The 12,153-nt window shown below is 40.2% G+C and overlaps 1 protein-coding gene across 3 annotated transcripts in view; it reads left to right on the forward strand.

Moving 5' to 3' along the window:
* Nucleotides 1–12,153, forward strand: part of NAV2 (neuron navigator 2) — a 364,133-nt gene that overhangs the window by 235,031 nt on the left and 116,949 nt on the right. For 2 of the 3 annotated variants that reach the window (XM_088175391.1, XM_088175390.1), the window contains exons 5-6: nucleotides 4,950–5,181; nucleotides 9,683–9,840. In XM_088175391.1, the coding sequence (XP_088031517.1) occupies nucleotides 4,950–5,181; nucleotides 9,683–9,840 (390 nt within the window). Of the gene's footprint in view, nucleotides 1–4,949; nucleotides 5,182–6,739; nucleotides 6,809–9,682; nucleotides 9,841–12,153 lie in introns of all 3 variants that reach the window. The other variant, XM_088175389.1, reaches the window with a different exon arrangement.

The following is a 12,153-nucleotide window of genomic DNA, read 5'->3' on the forward strand; positions in this document are numbered from 1 at the left end:
AATTACTACCTGTGATTTCAGCTGGAACATAGAGTGTAATGGAAGATTAATAAGGTCAATTTAAACTTCTGACAGTCTTTACTTATTTTCTCTCCATCTCAGTGTGAAAGGTAGATAAAATGTGTCTAATTTCTACACAGCTGACTTGTAAAAATAATTAATGCGACCAAATTAGAATTCAGTGAGTTCTTTACTACTTTCTGTTCAAAACCAGAAATTTCTTATCTCAATTCTGTAATTTGCACATTGATCAGTGTATATTTTACAGATAAAAGTGAACTGCTGTAAATTGTTTTCCTTTTCAGAGAAAAATTTATTTCCTTGTTCTTCAGTTATTCTCTTACCTGAACAACCATCCTCCTTTCTTCTCACTTTAAAGATTTTTCTTCTTTCCAAGTGCACAAAACAATCAAATCTAAATGTTTTGAGGGGAAAAAAAAAAAAAAAGACAACATTTTCACCTCTAATTAATCACTCTGCTTTTGAAGAGCATCAGAATTTTTCTGAAACCAAACTAGGTTTATTGTATTCCTTTATGCCAGGACGTGTGGTACCTGTTGGCTCAGAAGCTGTTTAGCCATTATCTTATTAAGAGATCAAACAGATTTCTGTCATCCTCAGCACCAGCTTTCACTTGTACTTTCATTTAAATATGCTGGAAAAGCAATTGGGTTCAATAGCTGAATATATGATATGACATCTCCATCAGTGCTTTACAGAACAAATAATTGAATGTGTGGCATCAGGTGAGACTTCAAAGTTACATTTGATGACTGACTCTCTTCACAAACTTAGTTTGGAGAAGGAGGCTGCAGCAAAATAGCAGATATTTAGTATGCCTTGTTCTAACCTGAATACATCACAGCCAGGAGAAGAGGAGGCTGAATTTTAGGTGTATTCTTAGGCTGCATTAGAACAGCAATAACAAATATTTTCCTCCAAAGAGAAGCTTTACTACGGTCCACCTGAGGCTGCCAGCATTATATGCCTCAATTGCTCAGTTACAATCACAAGGATTCTCATGTCAAGAAAAGAAAGCATGAGCTACAACTTCAAACAGCAGAAAATTAGCTTGCCAGGAAATGATTAAAAAGAAAATGCAGCTGAGTCAATTGTAAAAGCCAATTTTGACCTTAGCATGGAAATATCGTAAAAATCCATTTCACATTATTTACCTGTCTCAATAGAAGGTAAAATCGAAGTGAAATAGCAGGTCAGTGATGAGAAAACTGCCTGGGTGTACAGAGTTGGCAGCGTGGTGTTGCTCACACTGGGGAAGGGACAGCATGATTAATGCTCATGGCTCTCCTGCCAAGTCACAAGTCAGGCCCAGCAGGATACATGTGCTTCCCATGGCTCTGCTGATTTGGGATTTCTGCCTTTCTTTTACACTATCTAGGAATTAGTGTATTAAATCACATGAAAGCTAAGAAGGGACCAGTAATGTTTGCTGCCAGCATATAAATGAGAGCATTTACTGGCTCCACCACTAACATTGAAGGAAGAAAGTGAGAACAACTAGAGAGGGGGAGGGAACGAATATATTTTTATAAAATAAGTTAAAAGACTTGAATGCAACAGTAAAGTAAATTTCTCTTTCTAGTTGCTCCGGCACTGTGTTGAGGAACACAGAATCATTTAGAGTGAGGAATGTTGTTACCAAACAAGCCAGTGTTTCTGTGCAAGTTGCCAAGACCTGCTAGGTCAACTGCAAATAACTTTATTTACTTCACTGGCAGATCCTCATCTAGGAGGAAGGAAAAGGTTGTGATTGCTTCCAAACGGGAATAATCACTGAAGTCTCCTGGGTTTGTTAAGAGCACGTATTTTTCAATTGTGCAGCTTCAGTGTGGAGGGAAGTTAATGGTTCAAAACTGGAATTTGGATGACTCCTAAATGTTGAAATAATTTGGGACTGCATGTGTCATATCCTTCCAGTGTTGAAAAATCCGACTTTGATATGTGTGTGCCACTTACACAGAGTCTATTTTGATGGATGTATGCAGTGGAGATGCTGAGGGTCTGCAATCACTGATGATGACTGTGCTGTGCTAGAGGCTTCCCTTTCCCAGAAACATTGAGGCAAAAAGGCATCCCCTTATCAAAGATTCTTAAAAATCTAAAATCCCCATTTGTGGTTACTAAAGAAAACTACAGAGAGCTGGAAACTTCTTTTCACTTCTTGCTGCAAATTTTTATTTTTCATTCTTTGAACTGTCTTTCCATACCCCTGCTCTTAGACTTGTTTTCGACTCCTGGAATTGCAGCTTCCCAGCAAAGCTTGCTTTCCTTCACACAATATCTCCTTGCTCTCAAGATATTGAAGATATTGGAGGACAGAAAAGTGCAGTAGAAACTCAAATTGATGTCACAGATAAGCAGCTGCACATCTTTTGGATAACAGATGAGATCAGCTGAGCACATCATGGAACAGTGATGTAGGGGAAGCAAGCACCAATGGAGATATCCCAGGATGGAAATCTCCAAAGAGTGGATTTGTGGGGTTTCCTATGAAAACCAATTTCCAGTTTCCTCTCAAGTGTCTGGAGTGTTTGTTTCCAGTATCCAGGACCGTAATTTTTGGCTCCACATTTAGAATGGGTGGGTGACATCCTTGTCCTTATCTAAGTCAATATGATACTGGAGCTGGCCACGGGCTGGAGAGGACTTGAAGCAGGAAGCATTTGAGACTCTGGTGATGTGCAGAGTGCAGTGAGGCTGAAGTGCTCTCTGAAGTACTCCCTTTTGTATGAAGGGCAGGGTAGAACTGCCAGAATTACCTCAGTTTTTAAGATAAAAGAAACAGAGGTACCTCTGACAGTCTGATTTAAAATGCTTTGTTTCAAATCCAGAGGGAAAGAGACTGCTTTAACTCATTACAAGTGTTCTTCTTTTGATTATTTGGTCAAAAGTAGGTTGCTCTTCTGATAAAGTCAGCAGAAAACTGAATGGCCACAGAAAGCAACAGGTCGTATGTGGGTTATTGTTTTAATTGCCTCTCACTTCACATAGAAATCAGTTTCCAGTTGCATATAGCTTTGCTATATTTAAACAAGCAGGCCCATGGTAATTTCTTTTATCTTCTGGCCAGTATTTGTGCAGTTAAGCTTCCCAGTGCCTCTGGATCTGTTTAGTTATGCTTCAACCTGTGAGTAAATGCTACTTTCCTTACAGTTCCTGTGAGTAATTTGAGTTCTTTACAGGAGATAAGGAAATCCTTTTTACTGCGTTCTGCTGTATTTTGTGTCTGTTCTACTTCCATCCCTGTCCTCCCAAGCTGAACACAGATTATTGAAAGGAACCTGCAGATCAGAGAAGGAACCTGCCTGGTGCAGTGAGAGAAGGCTGGGTTTGTGCATGGCACTGCATGGGAGCAGGAGTGGGCTGGGCAAAGGGGGAACAGGCAGGGTTAACTGGGACCCACTGTTCAGGAAGAGACTGAAATTGGCCAAGAAAACAAAAGAAGACTGAAAATGGCTGCAGAAGGGCCCTGGGAATGATAATCCTATAAACAAAGGAATGGGGTGTCAGTGGAGGGAGAGAGCACTGATGGAGGGGCCAGGCTGCAGGGAGGAAAAAATGACTAAGGAAACTGAGTCAAGAAGTGTGACAGGAAAGGAATATCCTGGGTCTTGGTGGCTACCAGGGCCACTTAGAGAAGGGCTAATATTCTCTGAAGACATGGGCATGGGTTGAGACAAATTTCAGGAAGAAAGTAAATTATATTAGTGTCTGGGAAGGGAAAGTCGACTGAGGTGCAGGTAGACAAGGAGACCAAAGCTGGAAACTGGTACAGAATGGGAAACAACAGCTTTAAATCTTGAGCCTTGGATCTGCTGGGTGAAGTGCTGAGGATTAGGAGCAGAAGCTTGTTTATACAGCAAAGAGGAGCAATGTAGCAGAAATGTGGCTGGGAGAGGGAGTAAAGGATGGGGTGAGGCCCATCACAGACTCAGAGCAACCTTTCAGCCAGAACTGGAAATAAATGAAAATTCTGGTTCTTGCCTTTGTGCTTGGCCACTGTCTTGCCCCATGTCCTTTTCTTCTTTCTTTCTCATAGGGCAACAGCAAGCTTTTAGTTCAAATTATCTGTACAACACAAAAGTTCAGATGTTTGATGTAGCTTTTTTAATTTACTTTTTTAATTTAGGAAATTAAACATGCTAAATAATTAAGTCACAGCACATTAAGGTTGTCTTCAAGAAAGAATTTGCCCTCTGGTGTATTAATTATGATACAGTGCATGGTCTGATACACTTCTTAATCTTTGTATTTGTTTGCTTTTACTCTTTTTGCATTTGATATTGCATAGAAGAGCAGGATGACATTCAGGAATTGAAAGGTTTATACTTTTATAGCTTGAGTGTCAAGCTATCTTTAGGTACATTGGGTGCCCTTCCCTTATCAGCTTGTGGTAGTATCAAAGCTGCTAATTATCTATTTGAATACAGCTATGTCACCGAATAACTGTATTTTCTGGTGCAAAACTTGCATCAAATTTTCTTAGTGGAAATGATTATTCTGATATTCCAGAAATATGTGTGAGAATGGAGTAATTTCCTCCTTGTGCAAGTTTAGGACTGAGAAATCATCACTGTCCTTAATACAATTGTTATTGTGGAAGTTCTGTTTTGGGGTTTTAGCTGTGTTAGTTTAAGGGAAAGGTTCAAAGGGACTTGCTTTTTCAGCACAGTGGCATTAACACAGACTGCAGTGGAAATGTGAGATATTGCTCAGTCACCGCAGGGGAGAGATTAGTTATTTATTTGTCATTGGTGCTCACTGGCAATCAACTGTAATGCCAATTAGATGTGCAGAAAGAAACTTATCCTAAAGGATATCCCAAAGGAGCTCAGTTCAGACAGTGTTCTGGGGGTGCAGTGGCTGACCCGGGCACTGTCGGAGAGAAAACACCCATTGATGGCTGACTTCTCAACTTTGCCTTACAGAAATCAGGAATGGGAATCTAAAGGCCATCCTGGGCCTCTTCTTCAGCCTGTCTCGGTACAAGCAGCAGCAGCAGCAGCCCCAGCACCATCCATCCCAGCAAGCAGGGCCTCCATCCCAGTGCCAGCTGGGGCTGCCCCAGCAGCAGGTGCCAGCCCCGCTCCAGACTCCGTGCCAACAGCCCCCACAAGCTGGGCAGCATCAGTTCAAAGCACAATCAGAAATGCAGTCCAGGTGGGGAAATCTCCTCAAAGTTGGGGGGGGTTTCGTTATTTCTCTCTTCTTCTTTTTTTTTTTTTTTTTTTTGCTTCTCATTGCAGGTTTTAAAAAGCCAAAGAAACTCCTTTCTTTAGTGCTGCTCTAGAATGAAATGTGTTGGGAATGGAATGCTGGGTAGCAATTGACTTCAAGCCTTTGGAAATCAAAACACGTGTGTTTAAATATGTTCTCAGTGCTGGAAATGTGCAGCCCAATGGATGTAACATCCCTGCTTGACCAAGTAACCACAGGACTGGAAAAGGATGTTTTTCTCACTATTCCTTTCGCTTCTTTCTACTCACAAAGCATGCACATTGTTACCCTTACAAAACATACACTTCAGGCATATGAAAACCGACTTCATTTCTCAGATTACAAGAGTATCAGTCTTCACTAAGAAATGGAAGGGTCACCTTCCACTGTGGGAAGGGTTACTCTGGCAGTGGTAAAAGAAACAGAGCTCAGAATGCCTGGTGGCAATCAAAATTGAATCTAGACGTTTTGGTCAAAAAGAATATGTTGCTTGCTTTGCATGAAAAATAATTTTCATAGTTGGTGTTTGTTGACACTCCCAGATCCGAGTACAGATGACTAGAAAGGGGTTTTGTTCCTTGAATGTCTTTAATGCTAGGAGTGCTCTGCCCAGGTTGGAATAAAAGCAGTTTTCTGAGGCAGTACCACAGTAAATGCATGTGCAGTCTTCTGCTCTGACCCTGCACTGCTAAAACAGGGAGGGTTTAGTGGGAATAAGAAACAGAATTAAAAGCAGAAATCATATTTGCACAATTACTAAAGTATGAAGGCTTTTGGTTTTTACATATCTCACATTGGGGCTTGTTTGTGTTAACACACCTTGAGGTGAACGCTGGCTTCAGTGCTGCCTTATGAGGGATTTAAACAATTTAACTGAAGCCTTCCAAGTGAGACTACTCAGAGGTTATTTGGGTTTGGCTTTTATGTCTTTCTTCACAAATTATGCTCATTTGGGTGTAAAGAATAGGTTTGTATAATTGAAAAAATAATGTTCCTACAGCATGTATAAACAGGAAATAATTACTGTAAAATAAAGATGCATTTGGAGAGATTTCTGCAGCATTTCTGTCAGACATGCAGAGATGATGAACACTCTTTTGCTGTTTTCAGACCATTGTGTAGATTGGGCTGAGTTTCAAATAATTGGAAAATATGTATATCCTGAAGATCTTTAATGTCATGTTTTCTTAGTATGTAGTGAAGTCAAATTGCTCAGATTCTACAGAAAGTATATATAATAAAGGAGTGAGAAGGAAAAGAGGAATAGATTTGGGGGTTGCATGCAGATTTGCATGTTCATAACTCTGTAAAAATTAATTAATTTCAGACTGTAGTTGTTTTGACCTGAAGTCATACTTGGGCAAGAAGCTTTATATTCCTGTGAAATTCATAAATCACCCTTTTCTCCCTAAGACCAGTTACTAAGTTCAGTGGCTTTAAAAAACCCAAAAAACCGTTTCTTTGTTCAATGTTCTCTTCCGCTTTTTCTTTCCTGTCACAGTGCATCTCCCAGGGACTCATCTCAAAGCAAAATCATCCGATTCACTCTTGGTCAGAAAAGGTCTTCTAGGTTAGCATTTCTTCATCTTCTGCAAAGCATGAATAATCCTTTTGCAATATTTCTGCGTGCATGTTTAGGGTTCCTGTTGAAAACAGTTTGTAACTAGGCCGTTATAAACGCCTGAAATGGGAAAGTTTTAGATGAATTTAATTTTTTTCTCCTTTTTTTTTTTTTTTTTGAGGTATGGAATGCATTTTGGCCCTCAAGGAGATAATTTGATTTTCTTGTTCTTAGGAGCTTTTGCTTTTGAGAACAAAACATGGTTCTGGGAGTTCTAGCCCCACTGTATTAATTATATTTTGATCTTCATTATTGAAATCATAGAGTCATAGAATGTTTTGGGTTGGAAGTGACCTTAAAGATCATCCAGTTCCATGGCCCATCTGAGCTGCACCAGGCCAGTGTCTCAGCTAGTGAGGAGAGTGTCAGCTGCATGATGTGAGCCCCACAGCCCTGGGGGGCTCTTGCTCATCAGAGCCCCTGCTCTCCCCAGTGCTCCCAGCTCAGCACCTGGAAATGAACCATGGGTATTTCAGTCCCATTTTTCCCCTGATCCCAGCATGACTTGCATGCCAGCTCATCTGTCCATCTCATCTCAGTGATCGTAAGGCTTGCTGTAGTTATTAATCTGGTTAATAATCTTGTTATTTAAATGTTTGACTAGAATAGAGTTTTAATTGGTAAATTATACCGTTCCGTTTTTGCTAAGCTTGTGAACTATAGCTTATGATCTTTATTTGGTTTGTATAGATTGTTTTTTCTGCTATATAATTTAGATTTATTTCCCACATCTTATTTCTTATATGCTGACAGTGAATCTCTGCAGAATAATCCCTATTAAAAAGTTCCACATTTCATGTTCTTCCTTGATCATGATTATGGCTTGACAGCTCGTATTTGCTTAACAGAGGTGCTGAGTAGTAAAAGAGAGTGTTCTCCAAGCTCAGTACCTTCTCTCTAAATAGCAAGAACCCAGAAGTGTCTCCCTGAAGCTGATTTTTGTCCTTAGATTTCACAGGCACTGCTGTGATGTATCTTGACCTAATACCAAAAGCAGGGGCTTTAAACCAGTTAGTTCAACTACAATGGGGAAAAAATATCTAAGAGAAAGAATATCTTCAAGCGTGCTTTTAGCACATAGGGTTTTTGTTCTTGGTGTGTTTTTATTGGCAGTGACAATACTGACTCAAATGGAAAACTTGTCACTTCTTAAGTGGTCACATGGTTTGAGGAGCTTTGTTTACTTTAAAATATGACAGCTTTGCAAAACCTGTGTGGTTATGTGTGGGGAGCCTTTTCTTATCCATCAGTACAGGAAGATTGTCCCTTCCCAATGCTGGAAAAGTCCCCTCCCATACTGGGACCCTTGGAGCCATCCTGGGGTGGGTCCCCATGCTCAGTGTTTCAAAACTGGGTGGCAGCTTTGGGCTGAGGTACCTTGTAGAAAACCTAGCTTATTTGCTGCCAAACAAAATCAACTTCCTTGTCCTGGTGCCTTTCTCAAGAAGTTCTATTTGCCACTGGTTGCCCGCAGCTTCTTCCCCTGTGGATGAAGCCTCTCTGGGGTTTTCTCATGGACCCTTTGCTGCAGTGATGAGTATGGACAACTTTTTAGCACCCTCCAGTGCTGGAAAAAGCTGGATAATTTGAGAGACTGGTCTAAAAGTCAACCTCAGAACCATGATGTGCTGTGCTGAATCTGTGGTGGTTTGAGCTTGTAAATTAATTTTTGGGTTTGTATTTGAATGATGCCTTCATGTCTTAGACTTTTTTGAGCTTTGAAAGCATGTGCATGCAGCTGCTGACATTTTGGCTTTTTCTTCATGTTTCTTTTAATATTTTCTATTTCTTCACTAGTCTTGGATAAATCAGTTTATTTAGGAAACCCTGCCAGGTTCCTTCCTGGCTTCTCTTCCTTCTCTCAGAGGCACAATGGTGATTTGGTCAACTGCGTCCTCACTCTTTCTGACAACTGGGACTTCTTCCTTTTACCTTATTACTGACACAAGTTATTTAAATAGATTTTTGTATTTTATATAAAGAAGCTTTTAAAAGGTTCTCTTTGTAAATGTTGGCTTTCAAGTGTTCTGAGATGTGATGATGGTGGCTTTCCTGATTCTGTTGGGCTTTTTAGAGAAGTCTTCCACCTTCCTTTTTGCCTGAAAAGCATAAAAGCTGGTCTATTTACTCCAGAATAACTACATTATTTTTTCCTAGTTAATTAGCTAAAGCTGGTAAATACAGGCTATGGTAAGAAATATGGTAAGAAAATGCTGGAAGAGACAGATGCCAGGCTTATACCAGCTCAATAATAATGTGGTTACTCTAGGACAGGGTACTAAAGCTTTGTGTGATTTATATAGGCTCAAATAATTAAACCAAGTTAAAGTTTTGCTAGGCTTGGCTGTTGAGGTTTGTAGCTGTCAGGGCAGAGATGTGATGTGCTTCTCTACAAAGGAAAAGGCAGCCAAGTTCCATCTTATTGTTATTTCTGAAATAAGGGTAGCCCTTACGTGGCCAGCATGGGATGAAGTGTCTGGCAGTCTGGTTTAAGAACAGTAGTGCCTCACTTAGTCTTAACCTTTTGCTGGTGGTATTGCTCCACTGAATTTACCTGATTCACCAGACTTATGGCAGGTGACTGTTAATTTTGTCTCAGGGTTTTTTTCTGGTGTAAATCAATTCAGACTAACTTGTTTGACATACACTTTTCACATAAGACGATCCTTTGATTTGTTCTTACGGAAGCAGAAAAACCCTTTTGAGCCTTTACTTGTGCTGTTGACCCTTTTATTTTCAGCTTATGCATGGTGTCCCGTAGTTTCTTGCCCAGAGTGTTTTTTTTTTGCCTGTGTTTGAACACACTGTAAATTCTCCCACCAGACTGCCAGGTCCCACCACGAGGGTGTCCGCTGCGGGCAGCGAGGCCAAGGCTCGTGGTTCCATCAGTGCCAACAACCGGCGCAGCCAGAGCTTCAACAACTACGACAAATCTAAGCCTGGACTTCTCCCTCCAGCCCCAACCAGCACCAATGACAAAGGTGAGCCCTTAAGAAGTTGGATTTTTCTTAATAGCGGCTTCATTCGGCGGAAATTGGGTTTTTGGTTTATCTCCAGAAGTTGTGTGCTGTAAACATGACGTCCACAATCCAAGAGCCAGCTGCCTCTTCTTGAAAAAAGTGTGGTCCTCCTTTAATGTATCTGAAGTTGTGGCTTGCTGGCCTGAAGGTACATCCAAAAAATAACTTTGAAAAGTCCTGGCACTGGTGAACCGTGTTTTTCATTTTGCTTCAACCACAGATAAGGGGGAATGAATTAATCATAAAATAAGGCATTTTGATGAGTAGTTTGACAAGAATGAAAAATGACCACTAAAGATTTCTGCAAAGTTTTTATATGATAAATAGTACCATTTGCTTTCATTTCCATCACTATTTTGGAAGATCCTGTAAGACACAAAATTACACAATTTCAATATAATTTCAGGAATCATCTAATGTTGTGTTTGAAGGCAGGAACATATTATGTTTTATAAACATTGCAGTGAAATGATGTCTGTGGCAGTGCATCAGGAACACTCAGAGCCATGCTGTGTGTGAAGCAGAGCTTTTTTGAATGACATTTACTGACTTTGTGTCCATTCACTAGTTTAGTAAACTGACAGCATTCATTAGCTTGAGTTTGTAGCTCTGAGTGGGGCTGGGGGCTGTGGCTGGTGAGAACTGAGCACATCTCTCCAGTCTGGCACGCTCAAATTGTCAGCGTGGGCTGGCAGCAAATTCTACATCCCTAAAGTCATTCTGCTGACAAAGAGGGGCCAGCACTGGGCTTCAGCACAGGCTCCTTGCAGTGACTTGACAGTCCCAACCTTCAGGCTCAAGTCTCCTCAAGTTCTGATAACTGCAATGAGCATTTTGCTCCTGGGGAAAGCACTGGTCTGGGTCAGCTTCTCTGTGGTTCTCATGCTTGATTCTTTCCAGGAAACTCTGGTCTTCCTTCTCTAGAAATTGTTGTCCTAGGACTGCATGTCAGTAGGTTTTGGAATGTTTCCCCAAAAAAGTTAGGGATCCTCAGCATCCTCCAGGGACATTCTGAAACATTCTGATCAGATTTTGTATAGCAGAAAAATAAAATTCACCTCTGAATAATATAATTATTGTAATTATATTTCAGATTAATGTATCGGCAAAATAAGCTAATAATTTAGTGATAGTCTACTTTGGTAAATCCATGTACTCTTTTAAAAGGTACAGTGTGGAAACATTAATGATTTCTCTATTACATCAGCATGTAATAGTTGTCTCTAAATCTGAATTAAGTCTGGCTTTCAGTTCAAAGAACAAGCCAACAGGTTTTAGTGTGAGCAGTAGAAACCTTGTTTTCCTCTGTACTATCTCCCCAGTCTCTTTCTTTGGCCTTTTTGTGAATATTTTTCTGCTCGTGTCCCATAAGCACTGGTCTGGGGGGAGATGGGGTGGGATTTGTCTTGTCCTGGGTTGGGTGGCTGGATGATCCCTACTCCATATGGGATGTGTGATGTTGTGCTGCATGGAGGAGAGGACTTCCATCTATTTTAGCTTTTTTTCAGTTTACCAAGATTACTAAATAAGGAAATCAAAGTACTGGTTTTAGTCTTCAAAAAAGAAAAAGAAAGAAAAAAGTCTTTTTGCATACAGAGAAATAATAATAATTTGTCAACTAACTTAAATATCAACTGCTTTTAGACAGTCAGTTCTGGGAACCCTCATTCCTCACTGTAATTCATCTCCTGAGAAAGATAAACTGGTTGCTGAAGAAGCACATGAGATGTACTGCTTCCTACAAATATTACAAATGACTAAAGGAAACGAGGCTGGTTCTTAGGCTGACAATCTACATAAGTTGCATTAACTACTCAGAATTTTGCTCTGGTCAAAATTTCCAGTCATAAATTATGGTCTTAAAAAAAAAAAAGAAAAGGCTTATGTAAAGTTGAACTTGAACTTTTCTTACAAGTATAATCATGACATGAAGTTGGTCTGCATCCATGAGAAACAAAAGCAATTGGTCTGACAAATTTTTGGCTTATTTTGAAGTTAATTGTAACATTGCCAGGCAAAGCTTATTGTCAAAGTGCTAAGACAATTCAGCTTTTCTGACCCATATCCTGTGTTTTGCCTAAGAAAATGAGACTTGCATGATTGTGCTGTGTGCCAGGCTTGGTAAGTTTTCACCTCTTTACCCAGTACCTGCTCTGTTGTGTGTTTTTGAGGAAGGAAATGGGAGAAATAAAAAACAGCCTCTTTTGGCATGATTCATCACCTTGTGATAGAAGGTGGCCTTCAGTGTTTGAATGTTTGAATCATGTCTTACAA

Source organism: Sturnus vulgaris, chromosome 18 (genome assembly GCF_052056855.1).
Source record: "Sturnus vulgaris isolate bStuVul1 chromosome 18, bStuVul1.hap1, whole genome shotgun sequence".
Lineage (NCBI taxonomy): Eukaryota > Metazoa > Chordata > Aves > Passeriformes > Sturnidae > Sturnus > Sturnus vulgaris.